The 25,415-nt window shown below is 35.4% G+C and overlaps 1 protein-coding gene across 5 annotated transcripts in view; it reads left to right on the top strand.

The window, feature by feature from the left end:
- The window catches only part of FYB1 (FYN binding protein 1), a 54,735-nt gene extending 29,542 nt beyond the window's left edge, over positions 1-25,193 (top strand). For 4 of the 5 annotated variants that reach the window (XM_085568141.1, XM_085568139.1, XM_085568140.1 and 1 more), the window contains exons 3-19: positions 1,574-1,748; positions 2,231-2,280; positions 3,619-3,638; positions 4,439-4,485; positions 5,305-5,422; positions 7,698-7,854; positions 10,621-10,765; positions 13,037-13,065; positions 14,237-14,306; positions 14,828-14,968; positions 15,643-15,674; positions 16,672-16,738; positions 18,104-18,209; positions 18,503-18,665; positions 21,741-21,774; positions 22,940-22,971; positions 23,087-25,193. In XM_085568141.1, coding sequence (XP_085424267.1) covers positions 1,574-1,748; positions 2,231-2,280; positions 3,619-3,638; positions 4,439-4,485; positions 5,305-5,422; positions 7,698-7,854; positions 10,621-10,765; positions 13,037-13,065; positions 14,237-14,306; positions 14,828-14,968; positions 15,643-15,674; positions 16,672-16,738; positions 18,104-18,209; positions 18,503-18,665; positions 21,741-21,774; positions 22,940-22,971; positions 23,087-23,127 — 1,427 coding nt within the window. In that variant the 3' untranslated portion in view covers positions 23,128-25,193. The remainder of the gene's footprint in view (positions 1-1,573; positions 1,749-2,230; positions 2,281-3,618; positions 3,639-4,438; positions 4,486-5,304; positions 5,423-7,697; positions 7,855-10,620; positions 10,766-13,036; positions 13,066-14,236; positions 14,307-14,827; positions 14,969-15,642; positions 15,675-16,671; positions 16,739-18,103; positions 18,210-18,502; positions 18,666-21,740; positions 21,775-22,939; positions 22,972-23,086) is intronic. The other variant, XM_085568142.1, reaches the window with a different exon arrangement.
- The last annotated feature ends 222 nt before the right edge of the window (positions 25,194-25,415 follow it).

Raw genomic sequence — 25,415 nt, 5'->3', positions numbered from 1 at the left:
TGGACTAATTTTAAATAAAATGTTAAAAAAAATAAGTGGTGCAAATTTAATCTTGATATGTCTTAAATGGTAAGGATCTTCTTTTGTAATATGCATGTTCCTTAATGCACAAACTACAAAAGAATTCATTTGTGTAATCATCCTTGTTGGGACTATCAGTATTTTGCTGTTTAAGTAATGAAGGAACTTAACAGGTTTAAAATGCACCATTGTATGCTGACAAGTTGGTCTAAGCATCCATGAAGAAATGTTTATCCATAATTTTTTGATTTGTGTGCTATTAAGGAGAGAAACTGTCAAGGCTAGGTAATTTCACTTCGATTTCCATGTGAGATATGGAAGGGTCCATCCTAAAGTTACCAACTTCCCTTTTTCTGTCTATCATAAGGACAGAATTCCAGACACCCAATAAGCTAAAAAAATTCTTCCAATGGCTTCTTGCAATTTTCAGTCTTGCTATTAAACTTTAGTAAATATTTGTCATTGTTCTGTGTTTTGAACCACTATTTTTTCAGTGAGGTTATCATTTCCTTTACTTGACAAGATTTTAATCTCTTGCAGGTGTGAACTTTAATAAATTCTCCAAAAAGAAGGAGTTTCTTCTCAGCCGTAATTGATTTCAACAGAACTCTGAATGGTTTTTTTTCCCACTGTTCTCATTTTCCTTGGACTTTCCTGGATTTCCCACTGTTTCCTTGGACTTTTCTCCATGCAGCTGGGGATAGTTCTTGTTTGGTAGATTTTAATCCACTAATATTTTTTTAAAAAATACTTCAAAAACATCATGGCATCCAAACCCTGATTTAATTTGCTTGTGTAGAATAATTTCTCTCAAAATCAACCCTCAGAGCAGTAGTTTAGTTGTGGCTTCTGCAGGGAGCATTAATTCAGTGCAGCACACATGCATACCAGCTCACTCATGTGATTGTGGCTTCTGTGCCTAATGCACAGCACCATCAGTTTTTCAGTTTTTGAGGCTACACCTAAAGGCTACTGTTGAGGGTGTAGCTTCTGTGCAGCTTCACAGACTGCCACTTTTCAAATCTGAGCTTGCTAGAAAAGTCCAGACTTCTACAACTTATATTAAAAATGTATTTGAAGATGTTCGGAGACTTGTACCTCTCTCTATAACGGACAAAATATATTTTTGTCTCTCATCCCTTCCCTTAAAACTCTTTTTCTGAGCAATAAAATCTCAGCAAGACTATGTCAGTGCTCATATGAAACTCTGCAGCTGGTCTTTTTAAGCAAATTGTGGAATTAAATTGTAATTTACTTTAAAACACAAGAATTAATATATTGGATGAACTGTGCTGGTTTTGTGTCTAGTTCATGTCTTGGCAAAGGAATTTTCATGGCAGTGTACAAGGAGAACATTTTTGAATGCAGAGCCTCCTTCTCTCTAGTGTGCTAAGATAATGCAGCAAAAATATCTAAGAGCAGGTTCAACAAAATACACTTTCTCTGGGCTGTGTGCAGGACTGATATCTTACCCGAAAACTTCACCAAACACAGCAAAGTTTCTTCCTCAGGTGTTTGTTTGATAAATTCAATCTGTTCTTCTATATTTCAGATCCTAAAAATGAAGATTTGAAACAGAAAACACCTTCCTCAGCAGCACTTGCCCCACCAGTACCTCCATCACACACTGCTGTGCCACCTCCTCCACCAGCCTTTCACCCATCCCTGCAGGTGCCAGCAGCTCCCAGTCTGCCTCCCAGAAACAGCAAGCCCAGCTCCGAAACAATGTGAGTGAACATAAGCCTGGTGACCTGGCCTTACCTTTTCATCATTGTTTCTCTTGTCCTTTGTTTAGACTTTAAACCCAACAAGTCAAAGTCTCAGAGATATATTTAGCATTGAGAAAAAGTTGGACGTACTTTTGCACTGTAAGAAGCCTGCACCTGTAAAAATGGTTAAAAAGTCCAACAGATTCTTTCCATTCAGTCAGCCCATCTGCTTATGTTATTTTTCGTACCATGCTCTGAGTGCCTTTGTCTCACTTTGATGTTTTTACTCTGGATCAAGGTGGCCCCACCTGAAACACTGAACCACAGTCAGAGAGAACAATTTAGAAAATCTTGTGTGTACTTAAGCAGGATATAGGGCTCAATAGACTGTTCAGCCTTTGAATAAAATAGATAATTAAAAGCAACAGAAAATTGGTTAATGAAAATGTAATCATAAAACCATCTTCATAGGTTTCACCTCTACTTTTTCATACTTACAGAAACCTAGAAAACGAAGAAAGTTATGATGATGTTGAATTTGTTTCACAGGGTAAGATGCAAACATTTTATACATTTTAATTAATGGCTACTGGGAGAAGCTCTAAGCACTTTGTATTTATAAGATAAACAAAAGTTTATTGTATTCAAGAGTGATTTGTGTAAGCAATTATACTGGCTCTGCTGCTTTATGGGTGAAGATGGTTGTTGCATAACACTAGTGGATCTACTGTTCTGTGCTTAATATGACAGACTCTCAGAAACTGCTTTCATTTTCTTTCTTCCACCCTCCCACCCTCTTTTTCTTTTCTCTTTTCTTTTCTTTTCTTTTCTTTTCTTTTCTTTTCTTTTCTTTTCTTTTCTTTTCTTTTCTTTTCTTTTCTTTTCTTTTCTTTTCTTTTTCTTTTTCTTTTTCTTTTTCTTTTTCTTTTTCTTCTTCTTTTTCTTTTTCTTTTTCTTTTTTCTTCTTCTTATCTTTCTTTTTGTTTTTGTTTGGTTAGAAATATGCTGGGCCCATACATCACCAGATCTTCAAACCTGGATCAAAATGAATGCTGCTCTTTCAGAGTTGACATTGTATGGTCTGGTGAAGAAGGCACTGTTTTATAATTTATTAAGAAAGAAATTAAAAAAAAAAAAAAAAAAAGATGGGTTGACTGTGCTTTTACTGTCACTTTGTGGTCTGAGGCAGTGAGAGGCAGTGAATTGTACCAGGAGGAGCAGACAAGCAGATTGTGACACAAAGAATTTCAATCTGCCTTCTGCTCCCTCCTTGGTGGCACTTGGTCTGTGCCAGGCATCCTGTGCATCATTTAGTACGCTAGCCATCCACGACGCACAGCACCGCAGGCTGTACAGCTGGAACAGAGCTTTCCTTACCTACCTGCCTGGAGAGTAAGGAGGAATCAGGAGATTCACAGAATATCTTTTCCTGCTGCCCAGGGCAGAGGCTGGCTTAGGAAAAGAGCTTTCTCCCTACGTGTTCAGCTGTTGAGCTGGTGCAAGCAATTTCTTTGAGGCCTCTTTCAATTTATTAGGTTTTTGACAATTACTTGTTCATATAAATAGTGATTTTGTAAACAAATAGCATAGGTAAATTCACTAACATCATTGAAGATGTTTTAAAACTAATTTTCCACTTTTAAAATACATAATGAAATGAAATATGCTCTTGTAGATATTTTTAGTTTGCATTGTTCTACAAAAACAATCTAGAAAATTTGAATTTTGCATTCATACCTTCATCAAAAAATAGAAGCCTGCATAATAAAAATTTCTAGTTAGTATCACTGATGTTATAGGCAGTTTTAAATAGTTAATGCTAGAAGGAATTGTTTTCTGTACAAGAAAAGAAAATAAATGTCCTGTTTTTTTTTTTTTTTTCCTGTAGGTCATGGAAATACACAGAGGGTAAGTACTATCCAGCAACATAAACTTATCCTTTTTTAGCAAAAACTTACAAGTTTAGTGAAACTTCTTCAACACCTTAGACAATTACTTGAAGATTCAATCCAGTGTATCCACAGTAAGTTGTAGAAGCAATTATTTGTTGTGAAGGATAGAAATAAAATCAGAGAAGCAGAGTAAATTGGAACAAATTATCAAAGCCGACTAGACACCAAAAATGTATTTAAAAATAAAATGGAAAATTACATCTTATATTACCACTGCCATCTCATTTCATTGGAATTTTCCAGAAATAATAGAAATAATGGCCCTGTTCCATTCTGGTTATAGAATATTTCAGTTAATATGTCAGTTAATCACAGATTTTTATCAATAGGTTTAAGCACCTGGCTATATAAGGACCCTAATCTGAATCCCATTTAGACCCTTAGCATTCCTGTTTAAATAGGGCTAACCCAGACATAATGGCACTGAATCATGGCAGTGCAATCATCAGCAATGATAGAGTTTACAGGACACACTCTGTAATTAAAACATCCATTTTGGATTAAGCAATGTGCTTAGGTGATTCTAACAATCCAAGACTTCATGATGAGCTATGATATTGTAAAAAAAAATAGCAGAAATAAAAGAACAGTGCATTTGAATAATGCAGTAACTTGTTTTGGGAAGAATAAAGGTTATTTGCATTTTGCTATAAAAGTTTTTTATATAGATTGTATGAAGCGCTTATATAGCAGAATAAGTTTCTTCATGTCTTTCCAATTGTACTTAGACCATTGAAAATGGATTATTTTTTATAGGGTCAAGAAAGTGATGGAGAGATGTATGAAGATATTAATGATATCAGGTAGTAATTCTGAACTCTATAACCTATTTTATCTTTATTACTATCTTTTCTAATAGGTCTATTTAATCTGGCATAAAAGTGCCATTCTGCTGCAGTCCCTGCCAGGGATTACTGTCTTCATTCATTTCACCTGGAGAAAGTTTGGCTGTTAGTCAGAGTCTTTCCCAGTTAGACCTGCCATGCCCTGGATTTGAAAACTCCTGCAATTAAATAATGTAGTAACTGTGATTGAGGTAACAGAATTCTGATTTCAGATCTACAGAGTATGTCTGAACCACTCGTTTGAATTACAGCCTAGGAGGAAAAATAAGCTCAGCCCCAAAGTATTATGGTCCCAGGTAGATCTTTTGTTGTGGTTTTTATTTATTGCTTTTCAAATAAATGTTCTTAGAACTCTTATGAGAGGCTGGATTGACAATTTTCAGCACCTGAGTCAACTAGTACAGCTACAGAGACAGAATACAAGCTCTAATTTTTTTTCTTCCATTTAGACCTTTCCTTTGATGACTCTCACTGCCCCAGTAATGTCTAAATCTATGGGATTTACTGTATTACAATAGCCAAAGAAAAACTCTAAATCCCTCTGAATAAGTAGTTGATGTAGAATATTTCAGATGTACAACAATTTTCAGCAAAAATTTATTGTAGTAAGGGGCTGCTTACTCTATCTGTTGCAGCTACATTATGGTTTAGAATCTGTAGCTTCGATTTCACTTGAAGAAGTCTTTTTTTATCACCAACAATTTTTTGTTAGCTTTGGGTATGGTAGCTCTAAGGAAGATTTTCTTCACACATTCTATCCTGGCAATGCACTTTCAGATCATCAAGGGGAAAAGAGAAGAAGCAGGACAAAGAAGATAAGCGAAGAATGGATCAAGAGAAGAAAGAACAAAAGGAAAAAGAAAAGAAAGAGCATGAACTGAGGAAAAAGTTCAAAGTAAGCTTTTTATTTGGTAATGTGGATATCAGTATGCAAGTAGCATTATTTAGCATTGTTGAGTTCCAAACACACTTTTCACCTGGCTATGAAACTATTTGTTCATAGGTAGGTAGTAGTTCATAGTAGGTAGTTCAAACACCTGCATAAATTCTGAATAAGGGTTTAAGCTACCTTTCTTTTGTTTGGCATATGTTTGGATGCAAGCTCTGCATTGATGGATGGTGAAGACTGTGTTTACAGTTTTCATTAAATTACCTTCTCACCTTTTTTCTATGTAAGAAAGCTTTAAAATCACCCATTTTCACTTTTCAGTTTCTAATCATTAACTTCATTAGAATAGCATCAAAAGCCCTTAATAAAATTGGGAACTATATCCCGTACACATAGTGTTATTTGCTTCACTGCAGTCAGAGACAAAAGTATTTAGCCGTTTAAAAATTTCAAAATTGTATTGCAACACATTCCCCTTGCCTTGGTAGAAAGGGACTTACAGTAAATTCCAGGCTAAATGAGTAGGAGGAAAATAAGACTTGTATAGGAGAGCAACAGTCATTCTCTGGGGCTAAATGATGAGACAATTTTTTCCTGGTTTAAATAATTTTTGCATAGCTGGTGGTCAGCATGCTCTCACAGCTTACAAGTCTGCCAGTCAGTTTTTCTTAACTAATACCCACCCACAGTTCTCCATTCTGCTACTTTTAGTGTCACTGTACACAGTGGACAGCTTTGTTTTTCTTCTTATATGCTCTGCACAAATAAAGCCATAGTGAGTCACATCATGGCCTTGGTCTGCTGTGGAGAGCCTGACATGAGTTACGAAGCAAATATTAAAGGTACACATAATTAATAATAGTGAGTTAGCTAGTGTTTATTAGGTGCCAAGACTAGTTTTTAAATCAGTCACAAGAAGTATAGACATTAGTGTACAGAACGCTTTTAGCTTATAGACCGTGCTCCTGCAGCCATTAAGGTATTTTATTATTCTTAAACAAATATATTTTATATGGTATATTTTATTATTCTTAAACAAATATATTTTAATGCACATTTTCTTTCCCATTTGCTGGCCACTTATACAGGATAGATATTCCTGATTTAGAATTGGCCAGAGCAATAGGCCTCTGAAATATATATCTTAAAGTCACAAATACAAAATCCTAAAATGGCTTCTTCATAATGTGAAGAACTCACAAAGTGAATCCTGAACATCAATAAACAGTGTGATCATCTCTTGTGAGTACTTGCAAGATCATTTACAGAATAGAATGGTAAACACAAAGCATGATGTGGCAGACCCATTAACATTAATATTAATGATATTTACTCATATGACTTGTGACAGGAGTACTGTGGCCAGCAGGATCAGGGATTGTCTGATTGTTCCCCTGTACTTGGCACTGGTGAGGCTTCACCCTTAATCCCATGGCAAGTTTTGGGCCTGTCACTCCAGTGAGGAATTGGAGTGTGTCCAGAGAAGGGCAACAGAACTGGGGAAGGGTCTGGAGCACAAGTCCTGTGAGGAGCAGCTGAGGGATCTGGGGCTGTTTGCTCTGGAGAAAAGGTGGTTCAGAGGGGACCTTCTCACTCTCTACAACTGCCTGACAGGGAGTTTTAGCCATGTGGGCATCAATCTCTTCTCCCAAGTAACAAGGGATAGGAAAAGAGGAAATGGCCTCAAGTTGTTATAGGGAATATTTAATTTAAATATTAGGAAAAATTTCTTCATGGGTTGAAGAAATTTCTTCATTTCTACAAGGGTTTCAAAGGATTGGAAGAGGTACCCGGTGAAGTGATAGAATCACTCTCCGTGGAGGTATTTAGAACATCTGTAGATGTGGTGCTTAGGGCCATGGTCTAGTTGAACTTGGCAGTGTTAGATTAATGGTAGAGCTCAGTGATCTGAGAGTTCTTTTTCAACCTAAGAGATTATATGATTCTATGAGTAGTTCTGCTGGAAATAAATGGAGACACTCATTGGAATTAAATTCATAAAAGATGTCGTAGGCTAGTTTGTTGATTTTAATCTTAATATTTCTGTGATTTTGCCAGTTAGTTCTTCAATTGCTATATTGCCATTCCCCTCTCTTTTAAATTCTGATTTTTAATTTAAGCTGTATAATTGGAGCAGGAGGAAGGCTTTCTGTTTATTTGCCCACACTATTTCAAATGTCAATGAAACAACCATCAATATCATTATTTTTACTTTTTTTCTGAATGCCTAGGAAAGAACTAAATTTTTCCACATCTGTGATATCTTCTGTTTCTTCTTCAGTTAACAGGACCCATTGAAGTCCTTCATCAGGCACGAGCTTGTGTTGACCACAAGGGAGGGAGGAATGAACTGACTGTCAAACAGGGGGATAAGATTGAAATCATTCGCCTCACAGATAACCCAGAAGGAAAGTGGCTGGGCAGGATAAAAGGATTCTGTAAGTTCTCTTTCTTCACTGTGCTCCTGAATGTTTCACTGTATGACAGCAAATGTGAGCATTACACCAAGGACTAGCCCTAGCATATCTGAGTTACTGGCCACCAAAGTAAATAATTACCCCAAGTCACCCTTCCATCCTCAGACAGCATATGAGGCACAGTTCATAACAGGGAGTTATTGCACAACATAATGTAACACCTATAGGCACTGGAACAAGTTAGGCACAGTATTCTGGGACCTTCACTGACATACTGAGGGTTAATTCCCCATCAGCAGCCTTCAAATAGCATCAGAACTCAGCTCCCTGAAAGTAACAGGTATCGTGTTTTTTCATCTCTTTGTATTAAACATAACATGGGTATTCTTAAAATAGAATTAGAGCCTATAAGGGCCTGTTTTAAGTGTTTTTCTTGTTCCTATTCCTATGGAAAGTTTCTAAGTGGCTTCTAAGTTTTATTTTCTTTGAAATCCAAGATGTTTCTCCTATTAAGGTGTAAGTATCATCAGTGGATCTTTGAGTATAATGAGGTTGATGATCTGGCTCCTGGGTTATAAAAGGTTGATCCATAAAATCAAACAGAATTATTAAAAGCACTTGCTTGACCTTTAGGGGAACTAAAATGCCAATAAAATTAGTAAGACAGTTCACACATGTAGAACAGAGTTCTACAAAATTGTAGATGATACCAGCTGAGCAGCTTGTAGTGATAGATATATACAGATAGTAAGGAACTGACTGTCTTTCATACAAAGAGAATCTGAGAGAGCTGAAAGGAAAATTAAGAGGTATCTTATAATTGCTCATAAATACCTGGTGAGAGGATGTAAAGAAAATGGAGCCAGGCTCTTTCCAGTTACCCAGTGACATTGCAAGAGGCAACAGGCACATACTGAAACACAAACATTCTATTCACACAGCAGAAAACACTTCTTTTACTATGATGCTGACCAAGCAAGTGAAAATGTTGGTCAAAGAGGTGAAGGAGTCTCCATCTGTGGAGATCTTCAAAACTTGACAGGACACAGTCCTAGACAACTTTCTCTAATGGAGGATCATGTTTGTTTAGAGAGATTGGCCAAAATGATCTCAAAAGGCAAATTCCAATAACAGCTTTTCCACAATGACTTGAAGTTGTGCAAAAAAGTCAGTTACATGAATCATTTTGTACACAGTAAATCAAACCTTGGTGAGGGCTGGGAGAAAGTTATTTTCTAATGCATGTGCAGTCCATTCATTAATTTACTTTTCATTAATTAATTCTTGCAGCAGCAAAACTTGAAGCTGTACAAAGCTTCTCATTGAAAAGTTTCAATAATACAGATCAATTTTTTACACCAATGCTTCAGCCTTCCATGTTCACAGGCCAGGTCTGTGAAGACCAAAAAAAAAAAAAAAGAAAATTAATTCTTATCATTTAACTAAGATGAAAGATCAGTGTCTTATATTTGAGAGGAAATGCACTAAAAACTGCATTCACTCAGAAGAAGGAGACTGGTGAATTTTCCATTTTCAAAAAAATGCATGATTATTTTTCACTTTGCAGAAATACACTTTTGCACTCTTCTGTACAGGCACTATGCCTGTTAAAAATTACCCTCAGGAGAGACAGAGATGCTCATCTGAGTCAACTGCTCTGGTCAATGTAGCTACAGTGTGTCTGCCAACCTGAAGAAAAATCAATGCGCATGATTGTCTGAATGACCTGTCAGGATGTTTATATCATGGGCTGCCCTAAAATATGCCACAAGACTGCAGAGGTGTTACAAATTGATGTGGAATTTAGATAAGTCCTTGTCTTTTGACAAGCCTCTGGCAGCAGGTAGTAGCATTATTGAGGTGACCTCCACCCCAAAACCCACTGTCTTTCACAAGTTCTTTGAAAATGGTTGATTTGGTCTGTTATAGAATGGATTTAATAGACACAAAACTAACAGACGTAAGACTTAAAACAAACTATTACACAGAAATAAAGACAAAAAGAGACTACTAGTAGGTAAATACAGCATGAGGTTAAAGGAGCCTATTATTAATGATACAGCTAGTGAAGAAATAATATAACTTTGGATTCAATGTATTTTACCATCCCATTGTTGGTGGAGCACACATCAAGATCCTTTCCCACCATCCTTAGGGAAGTAACCATGTGCCCAGACTCCAGGGAGAGGTCTTCCACACTTTAAGGGGGTGTGTGTGTGTGTGTGTGTGTGTGTGTGTAGAAGACTTCTGCGTCTCTGATAACTCATGTGTCTTGTAGTTTTTAAAATAGGGTCTCTTGGTCAAGAATATTTCCTTTATCTCTTCCCACATCAAAATCTTCAGACTAAAATGTTGATTCCTAGCTGAGGCCTGGGCCTTTTTGGTGCCAGATGCCTCTTTGCTGAGCCTTTCAGGACAGGTTATCTCTTTATGTACCAACTCTCTGTGTTAGACTGGAGGGGAGGTAGGGGTAGTTATCCTGCCACAAGTGATCCCAAAGCCAGCTGAGAAAAGGAGTCTGTCCCATGATTCCTACACAGAAAATTCTTCTGCTGTAGTTGAGAAGCAAATAAATATGGACTAAACATCAGCTGAGGAGGGTTTACAGGGGGATCTGAGATAGATCTGATATTTGTATTTATGTTGATAGATGAGGCTGCTTGGAATGAGACATTTCCTTGAAAGTTTTCAGAAATCATACAAAATAATATAGTCACTGATTCTGAACCTCTTGTTAAAGTCATCCCTATATCATGATCCTCAAACTGCATGGTTTCATTTATTTAGATGGATACATTAAAACAACCATGGTGGAGATTGATTATGATTCTTTAAAAAGAAAGCAAAAACCATCTACCAGAGCTGCTGTGAAACATGCAGAGAGTGACCAAGAAATGTATGATGATGTTGGAGAGCAGGACACTACTGGCAGGTATGTATAAGGAATGCATGAAAAAAAACAAGTGATTCACCTGGATCAGCTAGACAGGGAAAGTTTTCCAACAACAAACCCACAAAAATGTCACAAAACAGCCATTTATATAAGAGACGTGCAAGTATTATAAGTAGCTATTCAGACTGAATAGCTCCTATTTGGTCAGAGGAGTTTAAATGAATTCTTTGATCTAGCATCTGTAAGCACTCATACTTAAGAGGAACCCATACTATTGGAAGAGGACCTACTTCACTGAAATCCAAAGAAGAAAAAAGTGCAAGCCATACAAGATTACAAATCATCTGCAGGAATTCCAGTTCTCTTCCCTCTCTCTCTCTTTACTTGCTCTGTCTTTTGGAGTCACATACTACCTTTTTTAAGATGCAAGATAAAAATTCTAAAAGCAATGGAAACACTCACTGCACCAGGGAACTCCTGATCACCCTCATTGCTCTCATGAGCCTTAGCATGAATATTTAAGTCTTACTACCCCTTTCATTTTGATGAGAAATGACTTCTGAACTCTTGTCTAGGGTAACACTTCAGAAAAGAGTGCAGCTTATGAATTTAACCCTGAAAACAAAGCCTCTCAAATTCCATGAGATGGGTATAAGCTATATCTTTCTAATTCATCAGAAGCTTCTTCTCTATGGCACAGTCTCCGTGCATTGCAGTGCAATGCTATATTGCAGATTCTCTACTTCCATGTGTCATCTTTTTCATGTCAAATAGATCTGCAGCTAAAGAAGTGGCATATCCAGCAGCAGATCAGACTTGCTGGCCAAGAAATACCGTAGTGGTCTTGTCACAAGAGTCATGGCTATCCCATAGCCTAGCATGACAGTGGTAATTATGTTGCCAGACCTCTCAGGAAATTTTGCTGCTTACATGTAATTCAACAATCCATTCTTCATTAAATATCCTGATGTGCAGAAACAGAGCCTGGGATTCAGATTAGAGATCTGCATATGAGTATAAAGGATTTCAATATGCAGGACAACCATTTTGAAGCACTCGGCTATTACATCTGCTTTTACTGCTTCCCATGAGGCTCCTCAGCTTAGAGGCCTGCTTGGAATAAAAAGACAGCAGCAGCTGTCCGGCTGATAGAACATCCCTATGAGCTCCAACAGCAGCATGTGCCTTTAGGCTGGCATTTTTCGTGCAACCAGTATAGCTTTGTGTGGGATATTTTTTCAGGTTGCTCAGTATCAGTTTTCCTCCCTGCACATTGGTCTCAAAGCATTGTGACCTAGCCATGAGAGCCGTGTTAGTTGTTCTAGGTCTCAGGTAATCTCACCATTAGTTACTTCATTGCAGAGGTATCCTTGGCCAATCCTTTTCAGTAGGGCAAGTGTTGCAATCAGTCACCACAATGCAAAAAATTTAGAAAATGTATTGCATTCAAATGAAAACAATTGCACTGTTTGCTTACTAAAATAACAGTATATTCCAAGGAGCTTCAAAGATTAATGATTGGCTTAGATTCATTAAATCCTTTAAGCTGTATTTTGACATTTTTTTCTTCTCTAGTGATTAATAGCACTCTGTTCAGTTCATGAGCATGAAGTGTCGAAAGGTTTGACATATATCAATATGTTTTGAAACCACTGGAAGAATGCCATTCCAAAAAAAAAGTTCTTAGTCAAATAGTATTATCTCATTATCAGTAGTATTGCTAATATTCCAAAATTAATAAATGACTAGGAGTGTTGTATTTTAGTATTCATTGGACCAAGAGTTTAACAAGTACCTTGTTTTGATGTATAATTTTAGGCAAGGCTTTGACCTGGAAATAATCTCAGCTACTATGAACCTCTCAGGCTTTTTTCAACTACTGCTAGAATGTAGGCTAATATGGAATCCTTCCATGTTGTTAGAAACATACACTTATACCCAGTGAAAGCTAGCTGAGCAATAAATTAACTTATTTACCATTTAATTTCAAGAATATTACCTCATAAGGAATGAATCTAAAGGGTCTGGATCTACTGTGTAGTGCTCAGTCAGATTATATTTGTATTCCCATCAGGTCTGACTATATGATCTCCTGAGATCCCCTCCAACACAAATTATCTTACGGTTCAAAGGCACATTTCTTACTTCAATTTAAGAATATCAACAGAAATATAAAATACATTCTAAATATTTTTGCCAAGGCCAAAATCTTTAGAATTAATATTTGAAGAAGTGATGAGTGATCATGGTGTTTTCTTTTTCTGAAGGATGACTGCTTTTCTTTAAAATGTCTTTTGTTTGCTTTTCCAGTCAAAGTGGTGACCAAGGTGGAGGTGGAAGTAAGTTCTACTTACATGTTTGGGGGGGGGGGGGGGGCGGTTCTGTGTATTTCTTACCCTCACGATCTGACTTCTGACAAGCTGACTTCTGCAGCTTCAACATAATGCATTAATTATCCATAAGCAAGTTAAATGTTAGCTAATAGGCAACAAACAAGGAGGGGTAGTGGCCAACTAAACTTCTCTGCCACCTATAGGAACTTGAGTGAGACAGAATGTTTGTCTCCAGATACTGTGAATTACCAGCTTTCCAAACTTTTTACTTGTGTGTGAAGGCAAATCATCCCACAAAACAGTACAGATGTAGCTGGAGAAATAATAACATGAGCAAGAGGTTTTGTAACGGAGAAATCCAGTTCTGAAATAGCCAGCACTACTATAAATTAAAGCTTCATTTTGCTGACAGAGTTAAGGGGAACTTCAATAGCAGCAGCACACTGGAGGCCCAACTGCAAGAGCTTCATGTTGTCAAGCTGACACATTGAAACAGTTTTCCCTTTGTTAGCACATATATTTATGCAGCATTCTTTGTTAATCACAAGAGCACAGCTCATCTTCTCAGCTTCAAGTTTAGATACTGTTCATGGCAGAAGCATCCCCTGGCAGTACCAAATGAATCTTCTGCCAGCCAAGTATAGATTTCAGTGTCTACTGTGACCAGTGCCTAGAATTGGACATGAAAACCAAGCTAACCCTGCACTGAAGGAGGTGGGGCACAAAGGTTAAAACTGAGACCAAAATGGGGAGATTACATTGCTCTTGTCTCTGACTTCTTTGGATGAAAACAAGATGTCAGCTGCTGAGAGTGTTAGCCTGGCATGTTCAGTCATCACCTGAGTCACACATAAAAACTTAAAAGTCATCATAAGGTCTGCGCCAAAATCAGCCATTTAGAATTTCATTGCCTACACTGTAAGAGCATTTCTTTTCAGTATCCATGCTCTTGTGATTGGCAGTGCCACATTTAAATGCTGTGAGTGGCATTCTAAACTGGGATAAGTCTAAATTTCTGTTTTAATAAAGGGTCTGTGCCAGTTTACTGAAAGATTCAATTTGCAAGGATATTGCATAAATTACAAACACATCTGATACAGTAAAGAAGCCTATAATGAATAGCTTATTCAGCAACATGAAATATAATTGCATTAACTCACTATTTGATCTGTTAAAGACATGTTCCCACCTCCTCCTTCTGATCAAGACATTTATGATGGAATTGATGATGAAGATGCTATAGCTAGGTATGTTTTTATATCTTTTAAATAATTTGCTTCTTTGAAAGAATGTTTTCAGTTTTTAGTGGTTTTGAATCAAGCATAACAATTAGTAGGTATTAGGATGATCAGCAAGTTGGTATACATCAAAATGGATATGTCAAGCTAGAGAAAATGGTTCTTCAGTCTTTTTAAGAAGTTTTGTTCTGTAATTTTGATGTCACCAAAAGCAGTCTGTAATCATGAAAATCTCCCAATTTCCAACTAGACAGAATAGATCTGAAATTAAAATAGCAGACTAAAATTCTAGATTGCTGAGTAACAACATGAAAACAGTAAGCCACTAGATCAATCTCTGTACTACAAATACATCTCAGTAGCTACATGTGGCCTAACATACATATTTCTAGTTTAGCATGTTAGGATTTGGGTAAGCAACTTCACTTTGGGAATTAATGATAATTATTTGCATCAATGGAGAATTTTACTGGGCCTTTTAAGAAGAACATTACATTGTACATTGTGATAATCACATGCATACTCCAAAGGTCTATATCGCAGGATGAAGATAAGAATGGTATCTGGCCCTGGGGAATCTTGAAGAGACTAAAGGTCAAAGATGACAAAAAGAAAAGTGTACGAGAAAAAACAGCCAAAGTCAATGAGGCAGAAGAAAATGAAAATTTGTTGTAAGAGTCTGCCTGGAAATCAAAGTGCACATTAACTAATTCTAATAAAGCATTGATCACATGCTACTAACATATCCTCACAGCAGCCTAAAGAATCATGCATCAAATTGCAGCTCAGGATGATACTTTTCTGCAAAAACGCAGAGCTTTCTTTTCACCTGCATAATTATTCTATTAACAAGCTGTATTTTTTTTTGTTGCAAAAGTCTGGTAATCAAAATATGCCAAATTCTTTTTCTGGTGAAAAGCACCAGAATAATCTATAATCTTTGTGCCACTGGTCATGTAAATTTGCTGCATACTGAGTTAAAATTTACTTTTCTCACCAGTACAATGTAGCTGAGATGAACTGGTAAATCTAGGCCCATTAACCAAAATTTTAGGAATAATATGCCAAATAGAAAAATGCAAAGATTGTCTTCTATCCATCTTATCTAGAGAATAAATCAGCAGGTGGTGTTTCTGCCACATTCTTCAGTCACCTGGCTCTGAAGCAGTTTATTTTAATTGATAAAAATATATTTAGTCCCCAGGTACTGCTGGAGTTAGTGGCACTTCAAAATGTCTGGAAATTACTTGAAGCCCTTGTGTTGCAAGTTTTTAAAATTATTTAGGTTACAAAAAAAGGCTGTTAATGTGATATAGATACTTAATGACCTTTTTTTTTCCCCCAGCATGCCTTCTTCAACAAAGCAGTCTGGAAAAGGTAATTAATAGCCTATTGTTCAATCTCCATATTGATTCCTGATTTTTTTCTGTATACATTGCTCTGTATCGTGCTAGTTACAAAAATACATCCAAGGAAGGAAACAGGACTTCCTATTGCTTACCCAGTTCCAGTAAACAACTTTAAAATATTGTGACTGATCTGACTGCAGACAAGGAGATACATATACATTGCAAGCTCCTTGGTAAACAATTTAATGTATTTAATGTGTTTTTTCTACCTGAGATTTACATTAGTCCATTTTATTTGGCATTAAGTAGAAGCATCTGGAAATAAGCACTCAGAAGTAAATAGAAATTATTTTTTCTATTTTTATCACTTGCAGTGTCTCTGTAAAAGAACATATAAGAATCATCAAAAGTTATTAGAATTTTTGAGTCTGCTTCCAGAACAGATTTCTAAACCTTCTATATCCTGCTGATTTTTCTAGCCATCAGTTTAATAAGTCAAACAATTGCTTCCCCTCTACAAACACGCTGAACATGATTGAAAATGTATCCTTGGGCTAAGAATTCTCTCCATTGCTTTGGCATTGCAAGATGGCCTAAAACCTAACATACCCATATGATAATTCATATCCACTTCTAAGAAATGTTGCATTGACCAGGGTGCTATAGAAGTTATTGAATGTGCATTAAAATCAAACTCAAAAATATACTTTAGTGCAATACACTGGGAATTTGATAAATTAAACTGAAAATTAAAGTCTATCTCATGTGCTAAAACTTGCTTTAGAAGATTAGAATTTCAGTGAATATCTGTTATTATTAATAAAGAATCTTAATCTGAAAAGGTTGGGTTGTCTTGCGCAGGTTGTGCAAAATAGAACCTGCAGTTACCATAGACAGTAAATGGCTACAGTACTTGCCATAGTTTCTTATCAATTTAGCTAAAATAAAATACAATGTAACACAATATATTCACATCTCATTTTTCACATAATAATGTTTCATTCTTTTGAACACTATTGTTTCAGATTATGGAGACAATGTTTATGATGACGTAGATTCTTCAGACTTCCCTTCTCTTCCAACTGCTCCCAGGCAAGTGAAAATATTACTTCCCTGTTTAGAAATCTAATACACAGAGAGACCTTTTTAAAGTATATACTACAGGCAGAATGTTCCTAGTATCTGCTTTATTTGGTGTTGTCAGGTTTTGTAGTTCTCATAAACCTACCGCTGATAATGGCAGTTGAATGCTCTTTCTTCCATTATAGATTGAAATAATAATTAGATTATAGAATAAGTAAGCATGTTTTGCACATCAATATATTCAATCCATGATGGAAAAGAGATAGAAAATGATGCACCAGCTTAAAGTAACTTAATTTTAGAATGTAGTTCTTTTTCTATCAAAAGTTAGGGACTGTTAGGATAGATACTTTATCTCAGCTGCTGCAGTATTTTAAGAGAAAAGAAGGAAGTGCCCATGTTTAAAGTATTCAACAAATTTGGAGGTGCAAGTTCAGCTTGAAAAACTTCTATCCTGAACCAGAAAATTATGTCAATCTCTGGAGTACAGTGTTACTGGCACAGTTGCATCTGTGAGGATGACTGTGACATGTCACATCCTGTTGTCGCTTACTCCACTCAGATGGAGTGACAGTGCACTACAATAATGTAGTCTGGAGATATAAAAAGAGAGAGATCTCTTAGAGATCTCTTTGGTTTGTGTATCCACAGGAAAATATGGGGTCCTTCTAAGTTAAATCCTTCTAAGTTAAATCTAGAGTGGGTCACACACACACACACACACACACACACACACACACACACATACACTCACACACATATTCATCATCAGTAAAACTCTCATCCTGGCGAGATCAGCAAGGATCAAAAAGTAGAATCAGACTTTACACTCCCAGGTGCATCATCAGAAAGTGCAGTTAGGGCATGAAACCAACAGTCTTCAGCAAGTCAGTGCTATCAGGGATGTGCAAAAAACAACAGAACTTGAAATAGATCATGTAATGCAAATTCCCTGGTGTAACAAAGTCTGCAGGCACATAAGTCTAGCACACACAAGGCTAAGATGTTCCAGCTGCTTTCCACAGTGTGATATGTCATTCTGCTTATTGCCTAGAGGTGCACAGTCTTCAAAAACTGGTTCTTACTGAGGGATTCTAAAGTGTCTTAGTAGATAGATACTTAACATTCATTTTTGATATTCACTTATGTGATAGATATAGAAATATTGGGGAGAAGTAGAAGTAGGAAAGACAGACCCAACTTTTTTATTTATTTTGAAGTCAAATCTGTATTGTATTCTCAATATTAGTTTTTCAGAGCAACAAAAGCATGATAAAGACACATGAAGGCAAATGCATTTTCACCAAAAATTATCAGAAAGTGTGCTAATACTTCTGTTCCTAATTGTGTTTTACCTGTAACCTCTTGATTTAGTTCATCAAAATCAGGAAGTTTTGGAAAACCTAAGTCAGATGAAAAAGGTGCACAAAAGCTCAAAAAGATGGAAAAAGAAGAGAAAGAGTTCAGAAAAAAGTTCAAAGTAAGTTTTTGTTCAAAGTGTTTTCATCACATAAAATATAAAAACAAAGTATCTGTATAGTGCTTTCTAATTTGTTACCCATTGCTTGCTTTTGAAAGGGAAAGGATTACTACATGTAAAAATAGTGATCTGAGCATCTCGAAGTCCAAATGGCAAGTATGGGCACATACGCATATTGTAGCATATACAAATATTTGTTAATTTAAAAAAAAAATTAGTAATAAATGGGAATATTAATGGAAAAACACTAATGGCTTTTAACCACAGTTTGGGGATTTTTTTCTCCTTTTCAGTTTGATGGTGAAATAAAAGTTCTTTACTCCACAACCACAATCCAGGATTTATCACAGAAAAGATGGGGACATAAAGACTTACAAATTAAACCAGGGGAATCTCTTGACATTATTGAAAGTACAGATGATACCAAGGTCCTCTGCAGGAACAAAGAAGGAAAATGTAAGTTATGTTAAAAAACTGTCGTACATATCAAATTGTCAGAGAAGAGTTGAGTAGGATATGTAAAATCTCTCTTCCCTGGTTTACCAAGGTTTACATTGCCTGGTGGTTAACAAGAGGCAGATTGTTGTCTTATTACTGTGTTTTAACACTGGTGTGCCTTAAAAAAATCCAAAACACTTCCAATGGACAAGATATACTAAGTATTAGAAAAAAAAAAAAAAAAACCACCATTTTTTAACTAAAGTTTTTCTTTGCAGCTAGGATCAGCAGATGTTTTTCTTGCTTCTGTGTCTCCCCTTTTCCAAAAGGAGTGTGGCTTGTGGCTATGATAGCCCACTGAGTCTAGTAAAACTAAAATCCTTGCTGCACCTCTGGATAGCACTAGCCCATTGATTGCAGCCAAGAGAAAATCAATAACAATATTCTTGCTTTGGAAGAGATGCAGTTTAATCTTTTCAACAGGCTGGGGGGAACATTGCTTTGGAGTCTTCCCCCCAGCTCCCAGCTAATCCAATGCATATGTCCTTGCTGGCATGTCTGTTTGTTCTGGGAGCTGCACAAGGCCTTTCAGTGTTTCTTTGAAATCCTTGGCCAGGGTTTGCACTGGCAGAAATCTTTGAATTTTTGGAGAAGTCCAAAACCATCTCCTGATGGTTTCAGTTTCTTAATGAGCTTCTGTTACAACACTTTCCAAATCTCCTAATGAAAATTCACTTTGTTCTGGAACAGCCTACTTTCAAAGTAGCAGCATCCTCCTGCTCACCTTTGCTTTTTACCTCTGACCTATGTAGAATACAGTCCAATGCTATAAACCTCTGAAGAGGATTCAACCACCTTCCTTTTATTTTTTTCCCTCCTGTACTCAACTGTTACAGTCTGGAGTACAGCCTTCTTCCTGGCAGGCCTGCAGGGAGAGGAAGAATTTCTTGCATAACAACACATATGTTTTTCAAAATATGGATTGCACTAGTAGAGCCACTTCCCAAAAAAAAAAAACAGCTTTCAAAGCCACATTTTTTTGAATCAAGCTAATAACAAAGTATAAAGTAGTTCATGTTAGCTGTTTTCCTGTCATAGTCTTCAAAGCCTTTCAAATAATGACAGGAGCTACTGCTTTGCTATGCATAAAAGAGCAAAACAAATAAAAATATCCCCCCTGAAAACCTCTGAATAGATCCCAGTCTTTGCTAACACATTAGTTAGCAAAGTTTGAATTCTACTTATGTGCATGACAGTTTTGTTTATTTGCTCTAGTTGTTCTAGTTTCTCAGATCTTAAAGTTATGATTTTACCTTCTGAAGGCTAGGTAGACTGAAAATCCACAACTAAAGATGCTTTTGTTATTGTCTTGCACATGAATTCTTTGATTTAACCATTAACTTATGAAGCACTTCTATAGCTTCAAGCCAACAATTAAACAAAACCACAATTTATATTTCAATGTATTGTCACCTTTCTAAGCAAGGGCTGATGATCTTATGAACATATTCTGCTATGGCTGATTTTAAAGGTTATGAAATTATTTGAAATGTCAGAAGTGAAACAAGGAACTGATTTTTATCTACCATCTCAAATTCCTTCTTGGTCTGAACTCACACATTTTGAAATACACAAAAGCTTTCAATTCAGCTTTGTAGATTTTGCCTAATCAGTAGGACATAAATGGACTTCAGTGGCCCAAAGTTTAATTTTTGACCTCTCTGAGCTTTCTTTACATTGTCAGTGAGCAGCTGGTACAATGTGTTATAGCTTTCAGTGCTTGCCAAGTAATCAACATGGAGTGTGCTGACCTGCTGGCTTCTTCCTTATTTGAAAGCACCATAAAAACAAATAATAAATTATTTAGAAACTGAAACTTTGGACATGTAACTTTAGACTAGTAAATCTGAAAGAGTGTGAGACCAACAGGGGTTGTATCTCCCACATATTTAAGGTTATTAGTAATCATCAGAATAACCTAGATAATGCTTTGCAATGGTAGAAGCATTGTCATATGGACATGACTTCCAAAAACACTGTGTTTGTATGCCATAATATGAACAAGCAGAGAAGCTTAGACTAGCCAAATTATTTTAAATTATTTCCTGGAGACTTCAGAAGTCATGGAAAACATTGGACTGCCCTAAAAAGAATTTTGAAAAGACAATGTATTAAAAAAAAAAAAAATTCAAAAAAACAACTTCTGTCTTTATTCCAGAAAATAAAAACTAGGGAAAGACAACTGAGCCAAGATACCCTGAATAGACACTCCTAATGATTAAAAGAAGGAAATTTACATATTAATTTCAAATACAAAACAAGATCACAACAACATAGTTCTTTAGAACTCTCCTAATTTTGTAGCAGCTTACTAATGTTTACCTACAAACATGTAATTACTGTTATGGCTTTCCCTTTTTCTGTATTCATTATACCAATTGAAAAGTATTTCAGTAGATATCTTTCACCAAAACAGGAAAGATTTTTTTTTTTAAGAAATTATATACATTAAAAAAGAATATGTATCATTTTATCTGATTTCATTAGTAATGCACCAGAATAACAAAATAGTATTTGGTAGCTTTTGTAAAGTATGTCCTTTATCATATTCATTATTGGTCTTATTAATCTTACAGTTAAAATTTTAAACACTTATAGGTAATAACATTTAATTGGTGTACACATCCTGAAAAATATTTTTTTTCTTGTATGAAACTCTAAATAATTCTGTTATTTAATATTACTGCAAATATTATTTTGTTATTATTATTATACTGCATTTTTGTGCTATAGTTTTTGTTAATAACTGTTGTTTCACATCTCTTTCATGCAACCAAGAAACTGAAATACAAGATGAAAATCTAATCTTGCATAACTTCTATTACTATTTAAGTAGGCAAATAAGAATAAGCAAAACATTGCACATAACAAAATCTTCATCAACTAGGTGCCCATTGTACATTGTTTTCCATCTATTATGTCTTTCTGACTGAAGTATATAAAAGAGAAAAACTGCATTTCATTAATGCTAGCAACAGAGGTGATAATGAGTATTTCAATTTAACTTAAATACATCTTATTTCACTTTTACAGATGGCTACGTTCTGAGAAGCAATTTAGTTCAGAAGTAAGTATAAAGTGATTGTTTTGAACAATTTGTTGTAACACTTAATATTCTAAATGGTTCTAGTAAAAAATGGTCTAGTAAAAAAATTAAAATATAATTATTTTAGTCTAAACTAAATTAAATTAGTCATTCTAAACTAGACAATTGAGTTATTTTTAAGGAGTTATGGTTTGTTTGTCAAAAATTAATCACATACATCCATGCAGGAAGTTTGCCAGAACTTAATTCCTCATTGCTTAACCATAAAGTCTGGTTAAACCATGAAAAATCACATAAATTAAGCATTATTGATACTAAACTCTATTACTGAACAACAGGTTAATGTGATTAGGTGTATTGATGCCTTTTTCAAATGTTTAACTAAAATGGGCCAAATTTTCTTTAGGTTTGTTTGTACTTCAGTCTTAGTGGGATAGAGATTTGACTCAGTGTTGGTCGAAGAAATTGCATGGAGGTCAGCATTTTGGTTCTAATCCAAAACTCTTATCAGACAAAGCCTCTCCATTTTCTTCAAGAGGCTTTTCATATTAGACCCTTAAATATCAAATCAGATGTCACTTTTAGAATTGTCACATTTAGAATTTAGAGGCATTTAACACTTAGGCACATGTTTGAATTATATGTACAAATAGTTTTACTGTCATCCATGGGCCAGCCCATGTATCTTGGCCACATATTTGAAAATTCCTATTCATGGAGCATGTATCTTTTATAGACATTATATAATTTTATTACATAAAAAGTCGCACCTCCAAAACTATTATGTAATTGCTGAGTACAGAAACAAAAAGAATTTCAAGGGTATACTGACTGGGTTTTTAATTCAGTTTTTCTGGTGACTATTTTAAAAGAAGAATTAAGTATTTAATTTCTTTATAGAAATACCTTTATGAGAATATCTACATAAAAAATTAATAAATAAAATGGATTTCTAATAAAGCAACCCTTTCATGTTAGAAAGAAATGTATCCAAGTCTACCCTTCCCTGAAAATATTTTGACCTGACCATCTTCTCAACATTGTTCTGTTACCCCAAAGATTGTATTTTCCTAATTAGCAAGTTAATTATTTGATAGATTGCCTGCACCACACTGCTACTGTATTTTTAAATACACTTCTGATGTCTCAACTTCTAAATATACTATTTGTCTTTTTTAACTTACAGTGATGGAGAGATTTATGATGATATTGGTGACGGTATGTTGAACATTTGGAACAATATTTTATTTCTATTCAATTACAATAAATAATTTTATCTTTGTGTTGAAGTACTACACAATATTAATAGTTTTGCATTTTATTTCCATTTCAGATTGCATCTACGATAACGATTCTGGTGCTGAATGCTCTTGAAATAACAACTTCATTGAAGATCAAACTCTAGTTTGGACTCCCACTTGTGAAAACAAGAAGAGTCATGAATGCTGATTGCAAGTTAATTGGTGTCTCTTTGAAATGTACAATTAACCTTTTTTGGGATTTCAGCCTTTTGTCCTCCAATGCTTTGCACAAATTTGTATTCCAATTTATCTGAGCATTTAAAATTGAAGGAATATAAGCAAAAGTTAGTTAATTTTTCACTTCCTTTCCATATTTCTGACAGTCCATGTAGAAACACGTCTTTAAGTATCTATTCCCAAAGAGGCCAGTTCACATCTATTGAAGGGCCTAGAGAACAACAATCTCTGGCAACAGGTTTTCTTTGGCTTTCACCTATTAAGCACCAAAGACAGCCACTCTGGGTAGGATAGTATCCTGAAAAAAGAAATTATGATAACATTATGTTATAAAAGAAGAAATCAAAAGTGGCCATCAGAGAAGACCATACATCACTGACCTGCCATTCCAACTGCAATAGTGTTAGCTACACTGACATGTAGCTACATCCAGCCATGTTCCATTATTGCTACAGTCTATTTTTCTGTGTTGTACTAATGATAGACTATAATTCTCTAAGACTTATCTGAAGTCTAGTATAGAGTATAATGTTCTACTTTATACTGTAGTGTTGCTCAAAATATACTCAGAACATTTAGGTTAAGATTTAATTTCCGTTTAGTTTGAAGATAAATTTTCACTATAGTAATATATGTATTATAAGCTATAAACTGATAATAAAATGTTTGGAAATTCTTCTAGACGAAATAGATAGGTATAGTTATCATGCTATTTTGATAATGCCCTTTTCTTCGAAGTATTGTAGTTTACTACTAGATTTGGCTAAAGAAAGGGTACAGAAATCAAATATTTCCATGCTTATTCATTGTAGAAATAACATTTATTCTTAACGTTCATTTTTGATGCTGTTGTCTGAATGATCAAGTTGCAAATAAAAGCAAAGTCAACATGTAATTTATAATGATAAATACCATTTTACCCTTATGTATCAAAAGTCACTGGAAATCAGAAGACATTTACAGTAAGCTCCCAATAAAGAGGGTGAGAATGTGCAAAAAATGGAACATCTGTTGCTTTTGCTGTAGTGCAGATTAATCAAAAACCTGTAGTGACCAATGTGGCTGGATCAGTGGAAGCAGCTCCTTTTGATGAATGAGTATAGTACAATCATGAGGGAAAGTCAGGTACCTTGTGCAACACAGCCTGTTTAGTTTATAAACATAAAAAATGTTGGCTCTATTAAGTCAGTGACTGTTGATCTCACCTTCAGTGATGCTGAGATTTCATTTTATAAAAGTGACTTTTATTGCTGCTTCAAAATACAGTAAATCTCAAAGGAGGCGTAATGCAGTGGGGATACCAAGCATAAAATCAAGAGATAGTGGCCTATAAGCTATTTTTTACTGCATGTAAAATCACTGATAGTATACTGAAAAGCTATATGCAACTTTACTTTCTATTTGCTATTTCTCTTATCTATTTGCTATTCAACCATCATCTGGGTATCAAATATCAATTTTATGTGTAATCATCAGCTGCAGCACCCAAACATAAAACATGACCATGCATATTAGGTGCAATGAATACATGTGAATATTCTACTGTCACCGCTAATGGATCATTTATTTTTCAGTGGTACTCTGTCTGCACTAAATTAGTGATACGCCAAAGAACTGAGTAGGCGTGCAGGCAACTATACAACTGCATAGTTCTTCCATGTTCTTAGGGTTAATGTGTGTAGACACTGCAATTATGTATCAATAAGACTGACTAAATTGGTCATATGATACATAAAATAATGAAAATAAATAAATATATTTATGGCTAAAACTCCATGTTCATTACTTGTTCAAATCAAATATAATGGGATTGCTGCAAAGTGTTAAAATGAATTTTTAAGGCATTACTCATTGAAAAATTACTGGTATTGTATCTTTTAACTTTTACCACTGTGGGATGCTTTTTCGTATTTCTTCTGAATAAAAGTATTTCTTCTGAATAAACATTTGTTTAACAAGAAATGTGGGTACACTGTCTTCTGTCAAAATAGAACAACAGCTTCTGTAAAAGCTGTAGAACAGAACAGTAGCTTCTGAAAATTATCACTGAACAGCTAACAGAGTGAAAATCTATTTTATTATTGTTGCAAAGGCTGCACAAATGCAACATGGCATTTGTTAGTAATTGCTACCCAGAAAGTGAAATGCAAGCAGAAAATCTTCCAGACAGGAAGATCTATACTT

This window comes from Lonchura striata, chromosome Z (genome assembly GCF_050655825.1).
Source record: "Lonchura striata isolate lonStrDom1 chromosome Z, ASM5065582v1, whole genome shotgun sequence".
Lineage (NCBI taxonomy): Eukaryota > Metazoa > Chordata > Aves > Passeriformes > Estrildidae > Lonchura > Lonchura striata.
Note: the sequence above shows the minus strand (reverse complement) of the source record. Positions and strands in the feature narration are given on the sequence as shown.